This window comes from Pipistrellus hanaki (assembly GCF_964339955.1).
Source record: "Pipistrellus hanaki genome assembly, chromosome: 9".
In the NCBI taxonomy this organism is placed as follows: Eukaryota; Metazoa; Chordata; class Mammalia; order Chiroptera; family Vespertilionidae; genus Pipistrellus; species Pipistrellus hanaki.
The window spans coordinates 75,638,009-75,664,386 of NC_140511.1; the positions used below are offsets into that span (position 1 = coordinate 75,638,009).

General features: G+C 64.5%; 3 protein-coding genes across 7 annotated transcripts in view; 2 read left to right on the plus strand and 1 right to left on the minus strand.

The window, feature by feature from the left end:
- CPT1A (carnitine palmitoyltransferase 1A) overlaps positions 1 to 26,378 on the plus strand; it is a 388,913-nt gene that overhangs the window by 238,893 nt on the left and 123,642 nt on the right. The window lies entirely within an intron of this gene.
- TPCN2 (two pore segment channel 2) lies at positions 737 to 25,193 on the minus strand. 5 transcript variants are annotated; one of them, XR_014795943.1, is made up of 26 exons: positions 24,992 to 25,193; positions 22,692 to 22,756; positions 21,923 to 21,999; positions 21,374 to 21,551; positions 18,351 to 18,467; positions 15,065 to 15,171; positions 14,664 to 14,736; positions 13,183 to 13,282; positions 12,527 to 12,592; positions 12,117 to 12,181; positions 11,565 to 11,662; positions 11,242 to 11,323; positions 10,919 to 11,005; positions 9,763 to 9,882; positions 9,554 to 9,613; positions 9,127 to 9,255; positions 8,560 to 8,602; positions 8,401 to 8,450; positions 6,667 to 6,766; positions 5,064 to 5,135; positions 3,783 to 3,856; positions 3,173 to 3,251; positions 3,000 to 3,082; positions 2,502 to 2,583; positions 2,147 to 2,229; positions 737 to 1,577 (listed from the first exon to the last, which is right to left on the minus strand). XR_014795943.1 is itself a non-coding variant. In XM_084894566.1 (25 exons), exons 1-25 carry the CDS (start codon positions 25,083 to 25,085, stop codon positions 1,499 to 1,501), a joined length of 2,220 nt encoding a protein of 739 aa, XP_084750692.1. In that variant the 5' UTR covers positions 25,086 to 25,192; the 3' UTR covers positions 737 to 1,498. The 5 variants fall into 5 exon arrangements, 2 of the variants coding, with proteins under 2 accessions (XP_084750692.1, XP_084750691.1); XR_014795945.1 differs by having other exon boundaries at positions 13,183 to 13,285; XM_084894566.1 differs by lacking the exon at positions 8,560 to 8,602 and having other exon boundaries at positions 24,992 to 25,192.
- The window catches only part of MRGPRF (MAS related GPR family member F), a 43,286-nt gene continuing 18,408 nt past the window's right edge, over positions 1,501 to 26,378 (plus strand). The window contains exon 1 of the mRNA XM_084894578.1: positions 1,501 to 1,516. The gene's annotated coding sequence lies outside the window, so the exon portion shown is untranslated. The remainder of the gene's footprint in view (positions 1,517 to 26,378) is intronic.

Genomic DNA, 26,378 nt, shown 5'->3' on the forward strand with positions numbered 1-26,378 from the left:
CTCCAGGACGTTCTCCCACCCCAAACCTGCCTTCCGGAGAGGCAGCTGCAGCGGGGCCCGGGCTGGGAGTGTCCCCACAGTCCCCAAAGGTCCCCCAACCCTGAGGGATTTCAGGAAAACGCCTGGGGTTTCAGATCAACTCCAGGACCAGAAAGTACAGCGTGTAGCCGGGGCCGGTTTGGCTCAGTGGATAGAGCGTCGGTCTGCGGACTGAAAGGTCCCGGGTTCGATTCCGGTCAAGGGCATGTACCTTGGTTGCGGGCACATCCCCAGTGTCCATCTCTCATCGACGTTTCTAACTCTCTGTCCCTCTCAATTCCTCTCTGAGTAAAATCAATAAAATATATTTTTTAAAAAGTACAGCGTGTAAACCATCCCCAGGGTTTACAAACCCGAGCACTGGGGTTCGTGACGTCTCAGAAGTTACTTTTTTGGTTAAACTTTCCTCTCATCCCGTTGCCCAGACAGGAGACTGGTGTCCCTTCCCAGGTGGTCAGCACCTGTGCCCTCGTGGCCACTGCCTGGCCCTCAGCAGACATCACTAATCCATCTCAGCAATGCTTTCCTCGGAGATTCCAACAGAGGCCTCCGGGAGCGACCGCCAATCACCGACTGACAGTTCACAAGGGAACCACTTGCCATCTGGATCTGTGGTGGGTCACAGGGCAACTGCTCACTCCTCGCCCCGCCCCGGCCCCCTCCTGCCACACCCTGAGCACACACAGCAGGACCTCTCCAGGCTTATACACGCCTTTATGCAAATTAGAGAAAGGTGGCCCCTGCCGCGGGTGGAGAGCCCCCAGCCACGGGACACCCTGTGCCGTGCACAGCTCACAGGGCCGGAGGCGCGGGGCGGCCGTATGGCGGGAAAGACGACACCTCGTTCTTTGTAAGACGTAGTGATATTGGCATTCTGACCCGTAAGGAAACACCCAGTCACAGTCATGTAACTCGTACAATAATGCAACAGCCACGCTCGCTGCGTGTGAAACCAGCAGGGTCCACACCGACTGGCCCTGGGCAGCCGCCGGCCGGCCTGTGCGGCCCACGGGGCCTCTCGTCCCTGAAGGCCGCCGGCAGCAAAGGCACCACGGAAACCGCAGGGCCAGGAGGAGGCCCTGCTTCTTGCTTTCAGACCCTCTCAGGGTCCTGTGCAGTCACCCTCTTCCCGCACTGAGACAAGTAAAAGCAGCTCATATAACGCGGCGTGGCGCGGCGTGGCGCGGCGTGGCGCGGCGTGGCGCGGCGCGGCGCAGCGTGGCACAGCGTGGCACAGCGTGGCACAGCGCGGCGTGGACGCTGCTGCCGCACCGACCGAGCCGCGATGCTGCAGACAGAAGCTGCCGTGTCCGCACGGGGCCTCGGTTCTGTGGGTTCTGTCGCAGCCCCGGTGGGCCGAGTGGCTCTGTCTCTCCTCCGGGCCGCAGCGGCCTCTCCCGGGACCCGTGCCGACGCCCAGCCACATCGCCGTCCGCCCAGCCAGGAAGGCACACAGACGTCACCTGCACAGCTGCAGGTGGGGGTGGTGCCGCAGCTTCGCCATCAGCTCCTCCTCCGTCGGCTCCTCCAGGACCTCCCTGCGGGATCGGGAGGAGGTGTGCGTGAACAGCAAGCGTGCAGTCCGGGGCCAGCCTCACACACGTGCACAGGGGACGTGGGGGGACGGGACCCGGGACTCGGCACATCTGCGGGGCGTTTGTATGGCGCTCTTAAAGGCCCCGGTGGGCTGCTGGGCGGGCGGGACAGAGCACCACTGAGGCAAGGCAGCCACGGCCCACGAGGGAGACCGTCACCTCTCTCCACCAGGAGAGGAACCAAGGGTGGTGTCCTTGGGTCCCTGACCACGTCCACCCACAGAATCACAGGAGCACCTGCAGGATGTTCCCACGAATACGCTCGATGGAGAACAGGACAGAACAGCCGGGTGGCAAGAGCAGCGGAAGCAACGGACCCCAACCCTGGACCCCGACCCCGACCCCGGGAACTTCTTGAAGCTCCCGGCAGCAGGCAGCTCTACACTCGCACCCGACGCCGACCCCTGGTAGAGCTCCGCCAGAGGGAGGCCAGGACCCGGGCTGGTGGGGAGTGTCGCTGTCACAGGCCGCCTGCCCAGCACCCCCTGCCTCCCTCCTCGCCACCTGCGCACCTGAACAAGAGGTCCACTGTGGTTATCTCGTCCCCGGAGAGGGACTGCAGGTCGCCTCGGCGGTCCCACTTGTGAAGGAAGTTCTGGGGAGTGGGAGGGTGGAGGGAGGCGAGTGGGTGCCGGCCCTGTGTGAAACCAGCCTCACCCCGCTCCCCCGCCCGGTGTCTACTGCAGGGGCACGGGAAGCCCGGGTCCAGGGCCTGCAAGGCCACCAGCTCCTGGGAGCCACATGCCCCCGGGCCCTGGGGCCTGAGGACACCCTCAGGTCAAATGGCAGGGCTGTTCCCAGACCCTCCCAGCAACGGAGGAGCTGCACGGAGCCGGGGCCGCCCACACCCCCAGGGACTCTCTGCACCTCCAGAATCAGAGCCAGAAACAAGTTGATCCAGATGACGGACGACACCAGCCACCACAACACGAAGTAGATCTTGGACCACCTGCGAGGACCAGGAGGAGGCACACGCAGGGCCCGGCGTGAGCACAGCGAGGCCACAGGGGGGCGGGGGGGGCCGCAGACCCCGCCACCGGTCGGACCCGCGCGTTGGTCCTGCCCGGTAACCCCAAGGCGTCCTCCTGCTTTAGAGGTGACCAGAAGCTGAGACAACGAGCTGCCCAAGGCGGCAGGGCCAGCAGGAGGTGGAGCCCGGGCTGGGACCGGGACCAGGACCATGCCGGGGCTGGGCTGTGCTCCAGGCTTCCCACCAGACGCCCACCAGGCACCCCAGGAGCCCCCAGGGCCTGTGCTGCTCCCACACATTCCCAGAGATGCCAAGTGTCACCCTGAGCCCCGGGCGAGGGCACAGAAGGGCGGGAGCCGGGCGGGAGCCGGGCGGGAGCCGGGCGGGTCACTCACGGGCCGGAGTAGCGCTGATAGGCGTCCAGGAACACCTGCCAGTTGTTCACGACCATCACGTTCCACAGCGTGACCAGGGCAGCCTGCGGGCAGCAGTCGGGGCACGGTCCAGGGGGTGCGGGAGGCAGGGGACGGGGTCCCGGGCACAGGGGGGGAGGGGGGAAGGGACTCACCGCGAAGTCGTCGAAGTTGTTGGCCCAGTAGTCCAGCTGCTCGTAGCTGCCGCAGGGCGCCGAGCCGTTAGGGGCCAGGCTGGGACACGGCGAGGCGGGTCAGGGCGGGTGTAGGACACGCACACCAGGCGTGCCCTACGCCGCCTTAGCCCTGCACAGCTGGAACCCCCCCGGGCCCCCAGAAACAGAAGAAATGCCCCTGACCTCCGGAGGGTCGGTGAGGGCAGCTGGGAGGCAAGGCCTGCGGCCAGCAGGAAGCTTCTGGAAGCTCCCGGCAGCAGTCAGCTCTGCACTCACACCCTGCCAGCTCCGGCCCGGGGGCTGGGGGAGTCTGGGGGGAGCCGAGGGGAGCTGAGTGGAGGGGCTCAGGGTCCAGCAGGGGTTGGGAGGGCTGCTCTGAGCAGATAGGGAACGGTCAGCACAGGCTCCAGGCCAGGGCCCGGGGCAGGGAGGGCAGGGGACAGGGAAGAAAGAGGAAGAGCAGGAGCCTCCTCTTGGAGAGCCGACCCCCACGCTGTCGAGGCCTCACCCTCACCCTGTCCTTACATCTGTCCGGCTCCCCAACCCCACACCCCCAGCGCTCCTTCGGCACCTGTAGGCCCCACCTCACCTGTTGTTCCCAGGAGCCACAATGACTCCCTGGAACAGGTTGATGCCAACGATGGCAAAGACGTAGTACACCACCTGCGGAGGCAGGGCTCGGTCAGCGGGGCAGCCCCCCCCCCCCCCCCCCAGAGCCAGGCGGGCTGTGAGGGTTCCCAGCCGGCCACGGCCCCCAACCATGGGCGCTGCTAGCCCCCCACAACACCACAATACTTGTCTCTACTCCCAGTCACCCCCTCTGGCCACCACCTGCCCCAGAGGCCCGGGTGAAGCTGGGCCCAGGGGGAGCTGGGCCCGGGAGGAGGAGCTGGGCCTGGGAGGAGCTGGGCCCGGGGAGAGCTGGGCCCCGGGGGAGCTGGGCCGGGAGGGAGCTGGGCCTGGGAGGAACTGGGCCCGGGGGGAGCTGGGCCAGGAGGAGCTGGGCCCAGAGGGAGCTGGGCTTGGGAGGAGCTGGGCCCGGGGGGAGCTGGGCCCGGGGGGAGCTGGGCCGGGAGGAGCTGGGCCTGGGGGAGCTGGGCCCGGGAGGAGCTGGGGCCGGGAGGGAGCTGGGCCCGGGGGGAGCTGGGCCGGGAGGGAGCTGGCCTGGGAGGAGCTGGGCCCGGGGGGAGCTGGGCCAGGAGGAGCTGGGCCCAGAGGGAGCTGGGCCTGGGAGGAGCTGGGCCCGGGGGGAGCTGGGCCTGGGGGGTGCTGGGCCTAGGGAAGGAGGAGAAGGCCAGGCCTCTCCAGGACGAAGTTCCACCATGCTTCCCACGGCCACCAGGGGGTGTCCAAGGAGCACCCCCCAGCAGCCTCGGAGAGGGGCTGCTGCCAGAGCCCTGGCCTATCCAGAAGATGCTGGGGGGATTGGGGAGGGCTCCACACTCTGGGCTAACCCTGCCCCCCTCCTGTGCCTCAGTTTCCTCCAATGTGCAAATAGGGGTCTGGGACAGGGCCTGAGCCCAGATCCTATTTCCAGCCTCCTGGAGGGCCTGGGCTCCCCAGGGCTCCCCACCCCCACGGTGTTGTTCAAAATAAAGGACAAAAGGCCGCCAGCAGGGCTCTGCCTCCTCACTGCCACCGAGTGTGCGGCCCCCGGGCTCGTGCCTGGAGCAGCACCAGGCCCGCCTGCTCACGCCCTGACCCGGCTGGGCTGGGCCAGCGGGACTGGAAAGTGACGGAAAAGCTGTCTGCACGAAGGGGACGCTCTGGCTTCCCACTCCCCACCCCCACCCCGCCAGCTTGCCCAGCCCACAGCCCCACTCCCACTGCGTGACCACCCCACCCAGGCCCACATGGCGGCCAGACTCACCACCAGGATCCCGCCGAAAGCCCGCATGTTTCTTATCAGGCCCAGGATGGTGCTGGCCACCACGGCCATCAGCTGAGGACAGGGAGAGCAGAGCCACTATTCCTCCTGGCCTCACTAGGTGGCGCCAACCCTGCCCATCACCCTCCCTCTGCAAGGGCAGGTGAATTAGCACCAACCCACACACCTGTGCACACCAACTCCCCCCACACACACACACCCGTGCACACACCCCAGTCACCCCTACATGCACTCACACATGCATACACACACCTGTGCACACACCCCACAGCCACCCTTGCACACACACACACACACACACACACACACACACACACAGCTGTACACCCTTGCCACCCATAGGCACCCACTCGCCCCCACACCTCCAGACACCTTGCCCACCCAGCCTTGGGTCTGGGCCCGCATTCAGGCCAGACCATGCTGCCCTCCACTGAGGCCAGGCAGCTCCTCTGGCCAGGAGGCTCCCCGGTCAGCCCCTCGGGACCAAGTCTGGGAAACGGGCCTCGGAGACGCAGCCAGGAACCCTGGCGACGGGGCTGCTCCCCACCCACACAAACCTGCGTCCATTTCCCAGCTGACGCATTAGAATATCACAGCTGGATGCAGGCAGAGGGAAACCAGTGCACATGCGCACGTGTGATGACTGTGTGCACATGTGTGCACACGTGCGTGTGTGTGGGGCTTGTGTGTATGTGCATATAGTTGTATTTGTGTATAGGGTAAAGGTGTATGATTGCATGTGTGTTGTGTGTGATTGTGTTAGTTATGTGCACGTGCATTGCTGGGTGTGTGTCTGTGATGACGTGTGCATAATCATGCCATTGTGTGTGTTTATGTATCTGGTTACGTTGTGTGGTTTGTTACATGTGTGTGGTTACATGTGTGAATGTGTGGGCTGTTGTGTGTGTGGTCATGACTTGTGTGGGTATTTGTGTGTTCACAGGCACATGTGACCACATATGCCTGTGTGGCATGCACAGAGACTTCGGGGCAGCAGCCCCACCTGCACCCAGGTCCCCGAGCTGCCTCAGGGGGAGCCCCGGTGTGCGGGGAAGGCCCCGGACACACAGGAAGGACTGGTGTCCCCATGGCTCTTCCCCTGAATGTCCCTGGGAAAACAGAAAAGCAGTAACCTCACTTCCGGGCTGGGCTGGGCTGGGCTGGGCCCGGCCGCTGACCACCCCCTCCCACCCCTCCAGGCTGATGGTACCCTTCCCGGTGGGAGGCTCGGAGCTGCTCACAAGCCCCCTCCTTGCACTCGGGGTCCTGGAAGTGAGCGCTGCGGTCAAGCCTACGGTGACCAGGATCCCCTCCAGGAGCCCCTCCAGGAGCCCCCCAGAAACCTCAGGCCCTGGAGCACGTGGTCCCCGCGCTCCGCCTGCCCTCACTGCCAGGGGCCCCAAGAACTGGGCACGCCCCTGCAACTGGCCGAGAGCCTCACCCAGGCCCCCTCCCCCCAGTGCTGCCAGGTGAGGGGCGGGGGCCCACCGCAGGGTCTGGGCCCTCCCTGCCCGGGCCCCCCCTCTCCAGGGCACGAGGGCAGAGTGAGCAGGACGGGCAGCGAGGGGGCGGCAGCGCCACGCACCTTCATGCTGGGGATGATGCGCAGGAACCGGAACACGATGAGCATGTTCACCAGGCGCACCATGTCCCACAGCGACAGCAGCCCCCGCATCTCCGGCTTCCTGCGGGACACGGGCAGGCGGGTCCGGAGAGGCCAGGACACCAGCACCGAGGACACAGGACACGCAGGGTTTAAACGGAGAAAGAGAGATGCAGAGTGAGGGGAGCAGAGTGTGGGGGAGCAGAGAGAGTGTGGGGGAGCAGAGAGAGTGTGGGGAGCGGAGGGAGGGGAGCGGAGGGAGGGAGGGGAGCGGAGAGAGGGAGGGGAGCGGAGAGAGGGAGGGGAGCGGAGGGAGGGAGGGAGGGGATCGGAGGGAGGGAGGGGAGCGGAGAGAGGGAGGGGAGCAGAGAGAGAGAGGGAGGGGATCGGAGGGAGGGAGGGGAGCGGAGAGAGGGAGGGGAGCAGAGGGAGGGAGGGGAGCGGGGAGAGAGAGAGGGGAGCGGAGAGAGGGAGGGGAGCAGAGAGAGAGGAGGAGCAATGAGAACTTGCCCGGTCTCGGGCTCCAGCCAGAAACCCTCACGGGGACGGAGGGCAGAGTGGTCACAAACCTTCCACAGCACCCCCTGCCTGGCGCCCGGCCCGCTGACCTCCGTCTGACATCGGACACCACTGAGAACCCGGACCCCCAGCTCAGGTCCCGCAGAACTGGGAGACTTGGCCCCTGACTCCATCCCTTACCCCAACCCATATTCACACCCTACCTCCGACCCCTCCTAACCATGCATCCGATTCCCTGACCCCTTCCTTTGACCCTATATCCTGCCCCTGACCTTGACCTAGCACCTGACCCTGTCTCCTGATCTGACCCTGTCCCAACTCTACCCTAACCCCTAATCACACATCCTATTCCGGCCCTGCCCTCCGAGCCCATCTCCTGACTCCATCTCCACACTGTCTCCTGACCCTCTCCCTTGCCACCAACCGCTGACCTTATCCCTGAGCCTTAACCACATGCCCTAGCCTGACCCCACTCCGGGCCCCGGATCCAGTCCCATCTCCATCCCGACCCTTGGTGTCCCTCGTGGCCTCACCACGCTCTCATTTCTATTTAAATGTAAACCCACTCTCACCGGGATGTCAGGCCTGTAACTTCCAAACATGCACCTCAGACACAAGGAGAGCTGGCCCCCAGGAAGCGCATGTCCCCCGGGGCCAGCCCCTCAGCCTCCAGGGACAGCGCCCGCCCAGGGACTTCCGAGATAAACCCTTCCCAGCGGCTGCCCCGGAGCTGACCCTGAACAGCCAGCCATCATCCCTCTGTGTGACCGGAGCCGGGGGCCCTGGGGCTCAAACAGCAGCGTGAGAGCGGGGAGCCCGGGCCCGTCGCCGTAGGGAGAGGCAGCCTTTGCCCAGCCCCGGGCACAGGCCTGCCAGGCCAGAGGAGGGCTGCAGCCCAACCCCAGTGCCCACGTCACCCAGCCCTGAGCTGGGGCCTCCCTGCTCCGGCCCAGCACCCCGGGGCCACACATCCGTCTGCCGGTGTCGGGGGCTGGGCCACCGCATTAGAGGGCACCGACAGCCTCCGGCCGCCATCCTGACGGCGGGTCAGCACGAGCGAGGCCCTCGGGGGGCGGGGCCGGAGCCCCCTCTCCTAACAACCGGGTGTCTGGCCCTCAGTCCCAGCGGGACGGGGGCCACCCTTCCCGGTGCTAGCCGGGTGGTTGCTGTAGCGCCCTCGGTTCTCCAGTCACATACCAGCCTGGGTGTGGGAATCGGTACACAGCCAGAGTTGAGATCTCCAGAACCTTTAATTACAAAAGAAAAGACGGCATCGCTACAGCAAGCTCACCGGCGGCTCTCGGAGGACCTCACAGCCCCGCCAGGCCGCCCCACGGGCCTCTGGGGAGAACGGACCTGGGGCCTGTCCCCGTGGGCTCGGTCCACGTGCCGGGACTTCCTGAGGCGGAGAAAGACAGACACTGTGGCCTCCGGAGCGGGCGCCCTCGGGAGGGCGGCCGGGGAGAAGCCACGTGGTCAGAGACGGGCTGGATGAACCCCACTGTCTCCGGGGGCCCACGGCTCTCAGCAGGCACAGGAGCGCGAGCCGCACTGACGTCGCTGTGACCCACGGGCGACCCCCACCCCTGGGGGCTCTGGGGAAAAGTGTCCGGAGCCTGAGACCTCCCCCTCCTCCACCCACACCGTCTCACTGTGCTGAGTGGCATCGGAGGCTGTGCCTGGGGCGGGGTAAGCAGGGAGAAGGGGGTCTGTGGGTTCCATCTGGGCCTCCCCAGGAGAGGCGGCCTGACCCCCCCACGCTCAGACACTGCAGAGCCTCCCCTGCCCCATCCGCCGCCCACCCAGCGTCTCGCTGGGGAATCTGGAGGCAGGAGCCCAGGACCGTGGCCCTCGGGCCCCCAGCGCAGAGCCGCTGTGCGCGCCCACCGCCCACCGCCCACCGGGAGGCGCCGGCGGACTCACCAGCAGGATGACGGTGAGGAGGCCGTCGAACACGTTGCTGGGGTAGGACAGGTAGCCGGGCAGCCCCAGCGCGAACACCTTGAGCAGCATCTCCGCCAGGTAGTACAGGATGAAGACGCAGTTGAGGATCTGAAAGGCCGCGTGCCCGGCGTTCAGTCCCGGCTCTGCCTCCCCGACCTCCCCCTGGTCTGGTCTCCAGCCCACGCCGCCCCCGCTGCCCCCTCGGGTCACTTTCTCTCCGACCCTCCCTCGGCCGCCGCCCCACTAGGCTGACCTCCCTGCACCTGGCTCCCGGCCTGCACCAGCCTCGGCCAGCCTCCCCCCACTCTGGGGATCCCCCGAAGCCAGTCCCTGGGAACTGGAATGGCCCTCCGCCAGCGGACCCAGAGCCCCCGCCAAGGCAGACAGCGAGCGGCTCAGAGCTCACCCCCAGCACGAAGTCATCCCGGTCTTGGGGCAGGATGCCTGCGTCATGCACCAGGAACACCTGCAAGGCCAAGGTAGGCCGTCACGGGAGAGGAGAGGGGGAGGGGAGGGGAGGGGAGGGAGGGAGGAGGGAGGAGGGAGGAGGTATGCGGGGGAGAGGGCCAGGACGAGACCCCTCCCGGGGCCACTGGGGGGCACACCGGTGCTCACACCAATGGACACGAGGTTCGCCAGGACGAAGAAGTTCCCCAGGTAGTCGAAGTAGGGGTGGCCGAACAGGAACTGGGCGCTCCGCAGGAACGGGGACTGGTACTCGGGCGGCGGCGGGTGCTGGAGGGGACACCTGCTCAGAAACGGGGCCGTGCCCCTTCTCCTGGGACCCGGCGCCCCTCTACCTGACCTCTGCCCGTCTACCCAGCCCCTGGGCTTCCTCACAAACCCAGGCGCGGCCCCTCACCCGGGGACGCCATCACGGAGGCAGGGTGCCCTGGGCGGCGCCTGGCACCGAGAGGAAGCCTCTGAGTGTTTGCCACGACGTGGAAAGCGTTACGTGCTAAAGCCCAGGTAAATCCTCCGCTGGTGACTACCGAAGCGTGGCGCAGAGCCAGCGAGGGGTGGGAAGTGACGGAGGGCCATGGCAGGAAACGGACAGGAGCACTGTGTGTTCCCGTAGGTGGGCGGCCCTAACCCCACAGGGCTGGGTCCTCCTAAGAGGTCAGGGCACAGACACACAGAGGGACCACGTGGGGGCCCAGGGGCAGACGGCCATTACACACCCGGGAGAGAGGCCTTGGGGGGAGCCAGCCCGGACCCCTGGGTCTGGACTCCGCCTCCAGGACGGGGCAGTAAGCCCTGCGAAGCCGCCGCGGTGGCACTCGTCACGGCCGCTGCGCTGGCTGAGCGGCGGCACAGAGCTCCCCGCCGCCTGCTGCCCGCACCCCATTCCCGAAGGCCGAGCGGCTGGACCAGCAGCCCCTCCCCGCCCCTGAAGGGCCTGTGAACCTCAGCATCTCCAGGAAACCCACTAAAAACGCGGGCGGGGGGCCGTCTGGACACGGTGCTGAGCGGGACGCCACGGCCCCTGCGGGGGCTTCACCCATCGGGTCAGGACCAAAGACCACGGCTTTCAGCCCCCGCGGAAGGATCGGGGAAGAGACAGAGAAAGCCCTTTGGAAGGTCCCTCGCTGGCTTTCTGAGGGCAACCACACGCCCAGTTTCCAACCATCTCCGTCCCATTTACCGCCCTAGGGGCCAGAACCCCGGGACAGGCCAGTCCTGGCGCCGGTCATTAAGTTACCCGGGTGGCCAAGCCCCCTGCCTCTCTCTGCAAACGTCCCCCGAACCCTGGGAGCCCTGGCCCGGTTACCTCCTTCGTCAGACTTTTGTCAAACTCACTGAACAGCTTCTGAAACTCGTCAGCCGACAGCAGGCCATCGCCACGGGCACGCACCTGCTGCAGAGCAGGGAGGCGCAGGTCGGCAGGCGAGCCGGGCCAAGGCCAGAGCCCGAGGGTGAGCCCCCACCATCCCAGGCTGGTCCGGCCCCCGCTGCTCTGAGAGGACACCGTCCTGACCAGGGGCTGCTGGCCCACAGCACCATCGGGGGGAGCACGGGCAGGAGGCACGGAGAGCGGGAGGGCGGGGAGGGTGGGAGGCCGGGGGAGTGGGGGGTGTGTAACGGGGCTGGTACCTCCATGACGGCCTGCTTGTGGGTGCTGCTGGCCTGGACTTTCTGAAGCACGTGCAGGAGGTCCTGGGCCCTCACCCCAACTCTGTGGGGAAAAGACACCCACACCCAGTGAGCTCACTAGCTCAGCCCCCCGGCGCCCGATCTCTGGCCTGAACCACACAGCCCTGGGCGCCACAGGAGCGACCACGGGCCACACGGGCGGGCGGCGGAGGCGGGAGCAGTGAAGTCGGCAGGGAGCCTGCAGAGTGGTGCTTAGCTCCAGCCCTAGCGAGCACCCCGGCCCCGCAGCGGCGGCCCCGCCTCCCCAGGGAGCCCACACTCACCCCTGAGGGCCGCCTTCTCCCTTGGCCGTCCAGGACAGGACCTCGTAGGCAGCCCGGGTCCCCAGCCGCTTCCGGAACAGTGAGGCCTGGATAGATTTCTGCAAGGAGGGTGCCTCTGAGGGGCCGGCCCAGCCCAGCCCAGCCCAGCAGGATGGCACAGCCCTGGGCCCGCAGCCCCTGAGGGCCTCCTCGGTCAGGACAGGCACAGACTCCGAGGACATTTCTGCAGAAGGAGCTGAGGGCTGCGCCAGTCCCTAAGGCGTGTGTTTCCTCCGTGTAGTTGGGGTCCTGGCTCTCCCACACAGAGGCCCAGAGTCCGTTGCCCTGGGCGCTGTAATCTTGTGGCTTCCCTCAGAGGAACAGGAGGCGGCACAGCTCCAGCTCATCCACAAGAGGGAGCCAGAGGGCAGTGCAGAGACCACTGTGGACACTAACCCCATGGGGACCGGGCCAGGCCGCCCCCCCACGCACACCCACACACACACACCCACACCCACACACACACACACACACACACACAAGCTGCTTGGCCTGGGCCTCAGCCTCGCTCACCAGCAGGTAGCCCCGGAACTGATTGTAGATGATGGCCGTCAGCAGGTTCATCAGAAACAAGCTTCCTTCAAGAAGAAAGCGCCTCGGTCAGGGAGGAGCAGCCGCTGTGGGGGCCCAGGGGCGGTGCCCAGAGGTGCAGAGTGTCCCACAGGCACAGCAACCCCAGGGGTGCCAGCAGAAAGGGCCCGGACGATCGCAGAGCAGGAAGTGGGCCTGGGCACGTCACTCGCCGTCCTCATCTGGACAGCACAGGTGCCACCGGCCTGCCCAGCGCGGGCACTGAGGACAGCAGTCTCCGTGGTCACAGACTGCAGGCTGGGCATGGCCCCCCCGAGGTGAAGGGTCGGGCAGCACACCTCCCCCCGAGCGTCACAGGGGACAGAACCTCCCGCTACAGGGGACAGACTCACCGATCAGCGTGAAAACTATGAAGAAGATGGCAAAGGCCCGGTTCTTGGAATACGCAGGGACCATGACTGAGAAGGAAATCAGGAAAACTGGTCACGGGGAGCTCACTGCCCTCAGGGATGCCCACCCCTAGGCTGAGCGGACGCCTACTCCTGCGACCATCCCCACAGGCAGGGAGCCCCGCCCTCCCTCAGTGACAGCCTCCCGCCCTGCCCACCCCTGGCCCGAGCGGGCACAGGCCCCATCGGCGACCCAAAGGGGACACCACGGCCGGGAGGCAAGGCGCACACAACGGCTGAGCCGCAGCCCACAGCTGGGGACATGGAGGGGCTCCGAGCCCGGCGGGGGACCCCGGAACACTGCACCTAAAGCACAGCGTTTAGCTTCTCAGAGGAGTCGGGAGAGGAGGGGAAAGAGGAGACAGGGAGCAGTTACAAAAGGAGGGAGCGAGAAAGTACAACGAAAAGGGAAGGAAAGGGTAGAAAAAGGAAAATGAGAAAGGACGGGGGGACGGGAGGGGAGAATCCAGGTCACCCTGCTTCCCCGCCGCCTGCTGAGCTGGAGGCCTTGGTCACCCCGGCTCTGGGCTCCGCAGGAACCGAGCCTCCCCGCCTTGCCCGCCGGCCGGCCCACGCCCGCCGGCCCGCGGCTCACGCACCGTCAGGGTTGTTGGCCGTGGTCAGCAGCACCAGGAGCGAGGTCAGGGACTCCGCCAGGTTGCGGAAGTAGATCAGCCTCTCCCTGTCCTGCCCATCGTCCTGCTGAGAGGAGAGCGAGCAGCCTGAGGAGCCACGCGGGCCTGCTCCCCGCCCACGGCCACGCATCCGCCCACGGCCAAACCCCCCTACCCACGGCCAAACCCTCCTACCCACGGCCAAGCATCCGCCCACGGCCAAACCCCCCTACCCACGGCCAAACCCCCCTACCCACGGCCAAACCCCCCTACCCACGGCCAAACCCTCCTACCCACAGCCAAACCCTCCTACCCACGGCCAAACCCTCCTACCCACGGCCAAACCCCCCTACCCACGGCCAAACCCTCCTACCCACAGCCAAACCCTCCTACCCACGGCCAAGCATCCCCCCACGGCCAAACCCTCCTACCCACGGCCAAACCCTCCTACCCACGGCCAAACCCCCCTACCCACGGCCAAACCCTCCTACCCACGGCCAAACCCTCCTACCCACGGCCACGCATCCGCCCACGGCCAAGCATCCGCCCACGGCCAAACCCTCCTACCCACGGCCAAGCATCCGCTCTCCTCAGCCCAGGCCCCCCCGTGAAATCAGCATCCCTCTGTGCCCAACCGTCCTGGGCTCTGCAGGAGAGCAGCGAAGGCGGCCACTGCACGGCCCCTGGGGCCTGAGAGTGTGCCAGCTGGTCCCACCCAGACAGACAGACACACACACACACACACACACACACACCCCGAGGGGGAGGGGGAGCACAGGCCTGACTCCTTTGTAGGCAGCTCAGCACCAACCCCAAACACTGCCACAGGCTAGTGAGGACCAGCCCTGGCCGTGCGCTGGCCACATTCCCCAGACAGAAATGCAGGACAGCTCTGGCCCTGAGGCGGACAGTGGCCTGGCCAGGACGGGAGGACAGACACACGGGACCACAGATGTGCGGGGATAGGGGCAAGCCGGGTGACGGGGGACAGGCACAAGCTGCTGGGGGGCGGAAGCAGCACAGGCAGGAATGAAGGGGACCAGGCAAAGCCCATGGCTGGACAAGAGGGACATGGTGAGAGGTGCCTGCTGGACAAACGGACAGGTGCTGTGAGAGGGGCCATCCCACTGACCCCCAGTGCCAACCTGAGGGGCCTGCCCAGGAGGGTGCAGGAAAGCCCAGTCAGTGCTGGGGAGGGGAGGGGAGGGGGGGGGAGGGAGGAGGCGGCCAGGCAGGGGCAGAGCTACGGGAGCCCAGGAGGCCCGGGCAGGGGAGCAGTGGGACTCCTCTAAGCGCGGTCATCTGAAGCAAGACAGCGGACTGCGGGCGGGCACCACTGCCCTGCCCGAGAGGTGGGCAGGCAGTCCTCTTCTCTGCCGGCCCGAGAACGGGCCAGCGGAGTGCCCCGAGGCAGACTCGCAGAGGCCCGCCCCTCCACCAAACCGACAGAGCGCCGAGGCCGGTACCTTCTCGCCGGTGAAGAGCAGCATGCCGAGCATGGTGAAGACGCACAGGTGCAGCGCCAGCAGCAGCACCACGCTGGAAGGACGGGCGCGGGCTCAGCACCGGGCAGGGGCCCGCATGCCCAACGGGACCCAGCCACCCAGGGAGCTCCCGCAGCCAGCCCCAGGGCTGGTGACTCCGCTCCCCACAGCCTGCCACACGCCCAGCCGGGGCCCTGCCCTAACCAAGCTTCCTTCCTCCTTGGCAGGGATGACCCACCACCCAGGGGCATGTCCCAGGAGCCCAAGGACCGCAGGGGCCGGAGGTGAGGCTCAGCCTCGGGAGCCACGAGGGGAGCCCCAGATGCCGACCGCAGGGCAGGGAGCCGGAGGGCCCGCCCTGCCTGCGAGCCCGGCACACCCACCTGGCCATTTCCGGCAGCGACCACCGGATGCACTTGAGCATCTTCTTCATCATGGAGGAGTTCTGCAGCAGGAAGAAGGGCCGCAGCAGCCGGCGCAGCCGCAGGGGCTGGAAGAGAGCGGGACACTGAACGCCCGGCCAGGCTTTCCAGTGCCACCCACACCCCGCACCTGCCATGGGAGGTGGGCAAACCCGAGACCCTCCCGCCACACGCCAAAGCTGCTTCCCGCCCGGCGCCTGGTCACAGCCTGACGAGGCCCAGGAGTCCTGCAGACACGCGGTGCCCCTTCCCGAGGGCCTGCACCTGGCTCCGGCCGGGGCCGTCCCGCCCACAAGGAGCCTCTCCCCGCTCTGGTCTGGTGACCTTCACCTTATGCTCTGGACTCCCAAGTTCAACCTCTAATCCAGGCTCTCAGCCCAAATCACGTCCTACGGAGTGACCTGTCTTAAAAACGTAAGCCTGGCCTTGTCACCTTCCTGCCCAGGCGTCCAGGGCTGCCTGGGCCCTCCAGCCCAGCCCACTGCCCCTCACCATCCCGCTGGCACGGCCCTCAGCCCGTCTGCTCAGCCAGCGGGCTATCCCTGTCCCTGTCCCTCCCCCCCGGCGCAGTTCACGGGCACCCACGCCCCCACACCCTGCCCACAGCCCACTGCATAGGAGTTCCCATCCAGGCCCAGAACAGTCCTTCAGCTTCCCTCCAGGCGCTGCCGGCACACACACACACACACACACACACACACACACACACGGTGTGGTCAGACGCGGACCAGAGTGCGGTTTCGTCCAGACAGCAGCCCAGTCCCGAGGGCTTCCCAAGCTGAGGCCACGTCAGGGCCGGGACGGCAGAGCTCACGGAGGAGGGAGGCACCGCCTGAGCCTGCAGCCCGGGTCCATCCCGAGGCTTTGAGAGGAGCCACCAACGAGGCTGCAGACTCAGACTGGTCTCCTGTGAGAGACAGCCACGCTGAGCCGTGACCACGGCCCCTCGGTGACCTTCAGCCCACACGCACCCGCCCCACCCGGCCTCAAGTAGGGGGAGGAACGGGGGTCAGGTAGACATGGAAGTGAGACCGGCTCAAGCAGGTCAGAGGCCCGAAGGCCTTCCCGAGGGCCCCGATGCTGACCAGCCAGCCGGCCCCGGAGACAAACCTCGGGCCTGGTTTGCAGACGGACCTGGGTGTTGGGCCAGCCCCAACCAGAGGTCAGGCCCTAAGAGACGGCCCCGAGGGAAAGCTCTGCCGGGGGGAGGGGAGGGGGTCACTGTGCTGAGAAAGGGTCACTCCGCCTCCTGGTGGTGGCCAGCAGGGGGGAGGGTGGTGGGGGGGACACAGACTCATTGACCCGAGACAAGGACGGCTGCGGAGGACACGTGTGGGGAGGAGGGAACGCACCCCAGGGTCCCCCAGGAGATGCTCTCCGGACAGGGTGACAATCATGGGTGTCCCCGAGCCGCCTCAACATCCCGCTCCAATCTCCAGGGACGGAGGCCACTACCGAGGGGCCCTGTGCCAGGAGCGGAGCCCAGGCCGGCCCCCATGTGGCCCCCGGTGGGCGGGAGACTGCCCGGCCCTTCCCCTGCCGGGCGCTGCTCTGCCCACGCTGGACAGACGGGTGTGCAGGGAGCGGCTCTGCCCGCCCTGCCTGAGGCCTCACCCAGGACCATCCAAGCCTTAGGGCCAACCTGCTTCCGACCGGGGCAGAGCTCACAGCTCTCGCCGGCCCTGCCTCGGACCCTCGCCCAAAGCAGGCAGCCTGTGGGAGGGCCCGGGGCCCCAGGCAGGCTCAGGAACTCAGGGCGAAAGGGATTGCAACACCTCCGCTCCCCGCCCCAAACTGGGAATGTCTGCTTCTAAAGGGCGTGCTTCCACCAGGGGCACGCCACGACTCTTGGCGAAAGGGGCTGGTGCCAGCGGGGTGAGCGGTCCATCTCCAAGGACAGACGGGGGGCTGCCGTCCAGTTACCAGAGGCAGGACCATGGAGCACTGAGGCCCTCAAGAGCGAATGTGATAACCAGCCCAGACCAGCTGGGAGCACGTGGGTGGGCGCAGGAGGAAGTTACAGATTCCTGTTAGGACCGGCGACCAGCAGCACAGACGCGTCTGTGTATCTTAGCCAACCTTCCTCCCAACGGCATACGAGGCCTGGTGGTGGGGAGGGTCACCATTCACGCTGAGGTGACAGAATTCGAGTGGCCGATACGACGGACGCAATGACTGCGCCGGGAAATGGGGCCAGTGGAGGCTCCTGGGGGTCAGGGGGGGCCTCTTCCTTTGGGGAAGGAGGGCAGCACCCTATAAGGGAAAATCGTGGGCTGTGGGTGCTCCCACAGGGAGGTGGCGTGTGGGTGCTGGGACCCACCGCTGGCATTTCTCCTCCATCAACTGCTCCCCACTCTGTCCTGCCAGAGGGGGCACTGGAGGGAGCCAGGAGGCAGGAGGGACATAGGACCTTTCTGTCCACCTCTTGTCCCTACAGCGCCCGAGGCTGCCAGCCCCACCCCTGCTTTCAGTGCTCCCAGAACCAACCTCATCGAGCCTCTGGGCGGCACCAGCACCTGCTGTGCAGGGTGCCCTCCCCAGAGGTCAGAGGGCAGGTCCCAGCTCTGGCAGCCCGGGGTGGGGAGGAGGGGCGATTCCTGCAGTTCTGAGTTCCACGGGCCTCCTTTTTGCTCTTTCGGTTCCTCCGCCCCCGGCTTCAGTCCCTGAGAAACTCCCTCCCTAACCACCTGGTGGGCCTCTGGCATGTGTGCCCCACCAGCCCTGATGGGCACACTGTCCCCACCCAGCTCTCCCAGCTCCGTCCCGCCAACCGCAGGGCAGTGCTCCTGGGTGTTCCGAGGGGAAGCGGAGAGGCTGCAGTCAGACGGCAGGGCCACCTGCCCCCATGGGATTCCTACTGTCGGGGTCACAGAGCTCTGGGCGTGTGGCTGGGGCGAGGCCCTGGGGTGGTGCTTCCTGGGGGACCCACCCAGTCAAGGAAGCAGCTTAAAGGAGGGGAGCAGGAATCGGGGCCCTGGACCGTGCTCCCAGGTCCTCACGCCTTCTCTGGGCCTCAAGGTCATCACCAGGTGGGAACAGGCTCCCTGGGCAGTGGGTGACTCATGGCCATGCAGGGAGGGCCATGCAGGGCAGGCGGAGCTGGGAGCTAGGAGCAGGGAGCCAGGAGCTGGGTCGGTGGGTGGGATGACTGCTGGACCTCAGGACGCCAGCTGTTCACCTGGGCAGCTACACTGAGCAGCCTGCCCAGAGCTCCCCACTCCCGCCCCAGAGCCACCTCACCACCTACCTCCTGGCAGACGAGACTCAGCGACACCATCCAGTCCACGAAAGACACGACCAGCACCACAAGGTAGGCCACCAGCCACAGGCTCTTCCGGAACTGGGGCCACCCAACCAGGTAGCTCTGCAAGAGACAGTGGGCGAGCGGGCAGGTGGGTGGGCATCCGGGCAGACGGCCCTGCAGCCAGTCGAGGCTGTCAGTGCACACGGCAAGCAGCGTGGTCTCTACCTGACGTGGGGAGCAGGAAGCAGAGCTCCCTCCCAGCCCCCAGGGACCTCAGGCAGCTGAGGACCTTGAGCTTGGCACTCAACAGCTCGGGCGCCAGTTTCCTCATCGATAATTCGGTCCCTGCCCTAACTGGTGTGTTTCAGTGGATAGAGCATCGGCCTGTGGACTGAAAGGTCCCAGGTTTGATTCCGGTCAAGGGCATGGCTTCAAGCACATCCCAGGTAAGGGGTGTGCAGGAGGCAGCTGGTAGATGTTTCTCTCTCATCGATGTTTCTAACTCTCTATCCCTCTCCCTTCCTCTCTGTAAAAAATCAGTAAGATATATTAAAAAATAATAATAATAATAATAATAATAATAATAATTCGGTCCCTGCCAGCTCTGCCCATCGGTTGGGGCTAAAACAGAATATTGGGAATAGAGCTATAAGAAATATCAGTCATGCTCTGTTAACCCTGATTGTCTCGTTCTAACTAAAGAGTGGGCATTCTAACCTGGCTTGGAGTTGTACGCGCCCTGGGACCTGAGAGTCAACCTTGGACCTGGCAGTAGACCTTGGAGTGAGATCCATTCTCACTCAAGAACTGCCTATTGCCGAAACCGGTGTGGCTCAGTGGATAGAGCATCAGCCTGCGGACTGAAAGGTCCCGGGTTCAATTCCGGTCAAGGGCATGTACCTTGGGGTTTCGGGCACATCCCCAGTAGGAGGTGTGCAGGAGGCAGCTGATTGATGACTCTCTCTCATCCATGTTTCTAACTCTCTGTCCCTCTCTTCCTCTCTGTAAAAAATCAATAAAATATATTTAGAAGAAAAAAAAAAAAAAGAACTGCCTATTATCACGGAAAGATTAACAACCCAGATGCCCAAACAATGGAGGCCCACCCAACCTGCTTCGCCCACTTCCCATACCTGTAATACCCATTTTGCCTAACCATCCGTATTCCTTTTGCCTACTTCCTTATCCTACCCAACTTAAGCAGCTGGCTTACTGGGGTTGACGTGGGGGTTGGGGGAGGGGGGTGGGCAGAGCAGATTTCTGTGGATGACCTGCTGCCGGCATTACTGGAATGAACTCTCATACATGATTCAGCCCTGTCTCTGCTGAATTGGCTCAAGTAGTGGCAGGCAGCCCACACCCATTGTTGTCCAGTGTCACATCCAACCACGTGTTTAGTCTGTGCGACAAAATGCCACGGCACAGAACTCGTCAGAAAAGACTAGCAAACAGCACCCAACTGCCATTCCCCACCATCACTGGCCTTCAGGGTTCAGGGCTTGCAGACACCCCAGGAACTGTCACCTTTTGAGATTTCCCCAACATCCAGATCATTCAAGAAATGCTAATGAGTACTTCTCGCCAGTTTCAGTTCCAGTTTAAAAACCCCCAAGACCTCCTAACCACAAAATGAGCTAAAAAGAAGAAATAAGAAACTGCCCGGGGCCCTCAGTCACACCAGCACCCACGCCTCTCTCGGTCAGCATCCCAGGCTGACCCGCCCTTGCCCGTCAGGCAAAGGCACCGTGTGACCGGAGCCCACAGGCAGGGAGCAGCCCACACTGTGGGCCAGGCGGAAGTGCCCAATCCTCCTCTGAGAGCCCAGGCCCTCCTTGCTTTAAGGCTCAAGGCTCTAACCCAATCAGAAGCTCAAGTGAGCAGGGCAGGGCCAGCCCCGGCTCTGCATGGACTCAGGTCTCAGACATTTCAGTGGAGAGTCAGACGCTAGGCGGCAGCTGCTACATAACAGACCCCTTTCCACCCTCCCCCCCTCCTCCCCTGAGCTTCTCTACTCTCGGAAGAGAGGGAAGGGAAAGAGGGAGGGAGGGAAGGAGGGAAGAAGAGAAGGAAGGGAGGGCGGTTGGGATCTACCCTCAGGCCAGACCCTGGCCATGCCCACAGGTCTGGCAGGGCTGCAGCCCTTGATGGCTCCACCCGGACTGTTTTACTCTGAGAGCCACACAGCCTCTGCTTCAAGGCCCAGAGTTTTCCAAGAAACTGAGGCCTCAGCCGAAACGGGTTTGGCTCAATGGATAGAGCGTTGGCTTGGGGACTGAAAGGTCCCAGGTTCGATTCCGGTCAAGGGCATGTACCTTGGTTTCGGGCATATTCCCAGTAGGGGGTGTGCAAGAGGCAGCTGATCAATGACTCTCTCTCATCGATGTTTCTAATTATATCTCTCTCCCTTCCTCTCTGTACAAAATCAATAAAATATATTTAAAAAAAAAAAAGGAAAAAAAAGAAACTGAGGCCTCTGTTGAGCGGGTCAAAGTGCACAGGCAGCAGATTTGGCGGGTAGCTCTGGGGGCGTTAAAAAGAAATCAGAGCCACCGAAACCAGTTTGGCTCAGTGGTAGAGCGTCGGTCTGCAGACTGAAAGGTCCCAGGTTCGATTCTGGTCAGGGGCATGTGCATTGGTTGCGGGCACATCCCTGGTGGGGGGTGTGCAAGAGGCAGCTGGTCGATGTTTCTCTCATTGACGTTTCTAGCTCTCTATCTGTCTCCCTTCCTCTCTGTAAAAAATCAATAAAATATATTTTAAAATAAATAAATAAATAAATAAAAATAAATAAACCAGAGCCCTGGCCCGGTGAAATGTCCTGTACACCGAAAGGCTGTGCGTTCGATCCCTGGTTGTGGGGTGGGGACAGGAGGCAACCGATGGATGGACACACCAATGACTCTCTCTCAAATCAATTAAAAAAAAAACAAAAAAACAACATCATTGGGTGAGAACTGAAAATAGAAATAACAGATAAGCCGGAGAAGCAGCCGGCGGCGGGGAAGGAGCAGGGCCCGGCCGCCCACCTTCACGGAGAGGTCCGTGGCGAAGCCCAGCAGGCAGAGGACCTCGATGCTCTCCGTCAGGCCGCAGGGCGGGTTCCAGGGCTCGGAGCGGTAGCGGACGTCCGAGGTGCGGGTGAAAGAGGAAGGGGTCTCCATAAAAGCCAAAAACAGGATCAAGAAAATGATGAAGCCCAAAATCCTGGAGCGGGAACAACAACAAAAAAAAGATTAAAACGTGAGAACCAGTCACACACCGGGCGAAAAACCAGAGGGGCAGGCAGAACACCCAGAGGGCAGCAGGGCAGACGCCGGGCAGGGGTCCCCGGCAGAACCACGGCCTCTGCTCTGGCTACACGTGTGCTCGGATAACTCAACGGAGTTGAAACAATCAGCAGGGCTGACCGGAGTGTTCGCCCTCTGCCTACCGTCCACTCCTTTCCAGCCAGGAGGGCAGAGAACACCCTCCCCACCGGGCGGGGGACAGGGGCCCGCCCGCCTGGACCCTGGGACAGCCCCCCCACCCCCCGCCCGGCTTCGAGAACCCCGAACCCCACACGTGTGCATCCTCACCACTGGAAAGTGTCCGAGTAATACCACCGGTACAGCCACATCGACCTGGTGTCCATGCGGTGGTTAATGGAGCGATACTGGAAGTGAGGTCACAGAGGGGGCGTCAGTGAGGGTCCCCCCAGTCTCGGTGCCACACAACACAGCCGGCCACACGCGGGCCCAGGGTGGGGGGACAGGTTGTGAATCGCAGGGTGAGCTTTGACTCAGCCGGCGGGCAAGATGCCCCACGGTGACCCAGCAAAGCCACACGGTGCCAGGCTGCGAGATGTGCCCGGCAGACAGGGTGCATCCCAAGGGGGCAGGGCCCCGGCCAGGCAGGGACGCTCGTGTCCTGAATGCACAGCTGGGCCCATGTGTGTGCGAGGACCACACCCGCCCACACTTCAGCTGTCACGCCCGGAAGCCTGCAGCCCAGTTCCACAGATAGGGCACTGCCCACTTCCATGGTCTATTTCCCTGCCCGGCCTGTGTGTCATTTGCAGGCAGGGGATGGATGGTCTTGCCATCTCTGGGCGTCTTCCACAGGACCTGGGACGAGGCGGCAGACAACAGGTCTGCAGAAGGCGGTAAACCAACCCAGCGAATGACTGGGGACTCGGAATGAGAAACCCCGGCGCCCACTTTGAGGGTTACGTGGACCACACAGTCTACCAACCCCCGCTTTGACCCCAGGACAGCGAGGAGCCAAGGGCCGTGCGGGCACCCGTCGCCCAATCCCCACAGCCCCCGGCAAGCCCAGGCCCAGCCGCCGGGAGCGGGCGCCGCCCACCTGGATCGCGTCTTCAATGAAGATCACCGCCTGCTCGAAGCACAGGTCCCGCCGGGCCTCGGCGCCTGGAGCGGAGAGGAACAGGCTGGGCGGGGAGGGGTTCCAGGATGCTCACCCCGCGGCATGGTGGGTGGGCGTCCCGGGAAGAGCCTGGCTCGCTCTTCCCCCAGGCTCCGGGTCAAGGTGCCTTCACCTGCCGTGTCCACCCCCACCCAGAAGGGAGCCCCGCTGGGCGCGCTGCCTGGTGCGTGGCAGGGCCCGGACAGGGACACGGTCTTTTCACCGGGTGCCAGGCGCTCCGGTTCCTGCCCCGTGACCAAACCCCTGGGGAAGAAATGGAGTCTGGGCCTGGAGAGATGGACGGAGCCGGCTTCTGAGATAACAGACAAGCGTCGGCGGCCCAGGCTCGTGCCAGGCCCGTAACTCGGGTGCAGCTGACGGGGCCCGGGCCCGGGCAGGCCATTACAGGCCGAGAGCATGGGGCACCCGGAGCCATTCGACGCTTGTCCAACCTGATCGCCCGGCTTTGGTTGTGGCTTCGTAAAATTCTGGGTGTGGCCACCTTAGCTCACCGGGCCTTCCGCCCTCCCTCCCTCCCTCCCTCCCTCGGGGAATCAAACCTTTCAATTCTTAAAAAGCCCCTTTTATAGCATCACAAGTCCTTGTCCCCCGACCTTTTCACACCCAGGAAGAGCAAGGAGACGAGAAACCACTCTCCTCCCCCTGTGGCCCTGGCCCACGAGGTGGGGCTCACTGGGGTCAGTGGGACACCCAACGGCAAAGGGCCCCCCCACCCACCCCTGCTGGTAGGAGAATCCGGCTTTGGGACATGCACCCCCGACCGACCGAGCACAAGGCCCCCTGCAGAAGCTGGGCAGAGACCGAAGGAGCCGTTCTCAGCCCCCTCTGCCCCCGGGTCCCAGAGCCAGCAGGTAGCCTGGCAGGGAGATCCTGGGCATTCTCAGAGGCCCTCGCTGAGGCCACAGCGTCGGGACAAAGAGCATTTCCGCCACCCCCAATGTCATCGGGGACCTGCGTTGTCACCGTGCGCCTCCGTTTAGAATGGCCACCCACACCAGCTCCCAGGCTGCCCGGGCCCTGTGCTGTGGGCATCCGTGGGTCTCCCCAGACCTCCAGGCACCAGGTCCATGCCCCCTGAATGCCTCCACGTGCCCCTGTCCCCGGCCCATCAAGGCCTGGCACGGGCTGGATGGAGAACTTTCCGGGACAGTCTCTGTCAGAACTTTCCGGGACAGTCTCTGTCAGAACTTTCCGGGACAGTCTCTGTCAGAACTTTCCGGGGCAGTCTCTGGTCAAGCGACCACCTGAGAGCCTCTAGTTTTCTCATCTCTCCCGTTAAGATCAGCCAGCGCTGTGCCATGGGCAGGTACACCCTGCAGACCCCTCCGGACAGAGGAGAGTGGGCCAGGAGAGGGACGGTGGCTCAGGAGGGAGCACCCAGCCTGGTGTTAGCAGCAGCAGCAGCAGCAGCACGAGATCCCCCGGCTGTGACCTTGGACAGATCCCACAGCCGCTCTGGGCCTCAATGTCCTCCTCTGTCACGTGAGGCTGAGCCCTGGGGGGGTGGACTCCGCCCTCCCAGCCCTCCTCCCTTCTGGGGATTCAGCAACCTCTCCGTGGGGTAAACAGGAAGGCCAGGAAGGAGGGAGAGAGGAGGGCAAGGGGAGGAAGCAGCCCTGGTTGGGAGAGGCCTGCCCCAACCCCCAAACTGAAGGAGACCAGCCCCCGGGGAGCCTCCTAGGACGCAGAATGAGAAGGTGGAGCCAGAGGAATCCCACCTGGGCCACTTCCTCGCGGGGTGATGACCTTGGGTAGGGAAATGCGCCCCCCCCCTCCCCTCTATGCCTCAGTTTCCCCAGTAAGGATCAGGCGGAAATGGATCTGCTGCCTCCTAGGAGTCACCACGGCGACCCACGAGAAGGACGCGGTCCGGGTGCACCCGGCACCCCGCGGGGGCTGCAGGGGGCTGGGCTGGTGGCGCGGGGGCTGCGCGGGGCTCGCGAGGCGCTCCCCGCCCGGCAGGTCCCGGGCAGGCACGACCCCGCGGGCAGCGCCTCCCCGTCGCCGGCGTCCCCAACCCCGCGCCCGGGCCAGGGGCGCCCCGCCTCCCGGAAGGCGGCCGGCCCCGCGCCCCGCGCTGCCCGGGCGCGCTCGGACCCCGGCGGCCGGCCGGGCGGGGCGCGCCCGCAGTGACAGTGGCGACCCGGCGCCGGCCGACCGCGGGGCCCCCCACGCGGCACCCCCCGCGGGCCCCGGTCCCGGCCCCCGCCGTCGCTCACCAGGGCCGACTTGGACGCAATCGGGCGAGCCGGCCGGGCAGTCGAGCCCATTGCTGCCGCGGGCCCGGCTCAGGAGGGGCTCCGACTCCGCCATGGGGGCTCCGCGCGCCGCCGGGACCCTCGCACACGCTCCGAAGAAGAGCACCGGGCTCCACCGCGCAGGCGCAGAGCCCCGGCCCCGGAGTTCGAGAAAAGTGAACAGCACTGTGACGTAGGGGATCCCTCCGCTGGCAGCCAATGGGAGCGGAGTTCTTGAGTGTGGAGGCGGGGCTTCCAGGGAGAGTGGGGCTCAGCTTCCCCGCACCCGGGAGGGGCCCTGAGGACCCTCCTAGGCCCTGCAGGAATGCGTTCTTTCAAAGGATGGAACCACCCACTGCCCCAGCCCTGCAACCAGCCCTGCAGCGTCAGAAATGCAAAGCCCGGGCCCTCCCAGACCTTCTGGATTAGCCACTCTGGGGCAGGGCCTGGGGTGGGTTTTGCAGGCGAGTTGGGTCTGTGAGGGTGACCGCAAAGGACATCTCCCAACATGGAACTCTGATAATAAAATTGGGAAGACTGGATTTATTTGAGGGTGAGGCTTAAAGGACAAATGACACACTTGAGAAGATATTTACAACATGTATGAAAGCGTTTGCAGGGTGGATGTAGAAAGAGCGTGTTTTCTGTTCCTGCTGGGACCCATTACCACACACGTGGCTTAAAGCAACTCCCTTCCTGGAGGTCAGAGGTACAGCAGCACCAAGGGCTCATCCCAGGGCCTCGCAAGGCCTGAGTCAAGGTGTCAGCGCCTGGGGCAGGCTCAAGTAGGCGGCTGGCAGAATTTCCTGCCCTTGGGGTTAGGACTGAGGTCCCCACTGCTGAAGGTTGGCCAGGGGACATTCCGCGCTCCTAGGGGCCACTCACTGCATCTCTTCACTCCTGGCCCCTCTGTCATCAAAACCATCACGAGTGCGTTGCATCTTTTTCATGCTCCGAAAGAGAGGCTTCAAAACACCTTCCGAGATCTGTCTGGCTTTGCCTGCGGCCACATCTCTTTGTTTTCAAGGGCTCAGGCGATTACACTGAGCAGCCCGGATAATCCAGTCATCTTCTAGTATTTAAGATCAGCTGGTTAGTAACTTTAAATACATCTGCAAAATCCTTCCCCCCCCCCCATTCTTTTATTAAGGTATTACATATGTACATAACTTCCCATTGCCCCACCCACCCACCCCTGCAAAATCTCTTTTGCGTCTAAGCTATCATAACTACAGGCCTGATGCCAGTGGGTGAAGGTCATGGGGCCAAAATTCTGCCTCCCGAGCTCAGAAAAGTCAGTTAAAAAAAAAAAAAAAAAACGATTAAATTCTCCCATAGATAGGAACGGGGCAAAGAACATGAGCCAGAA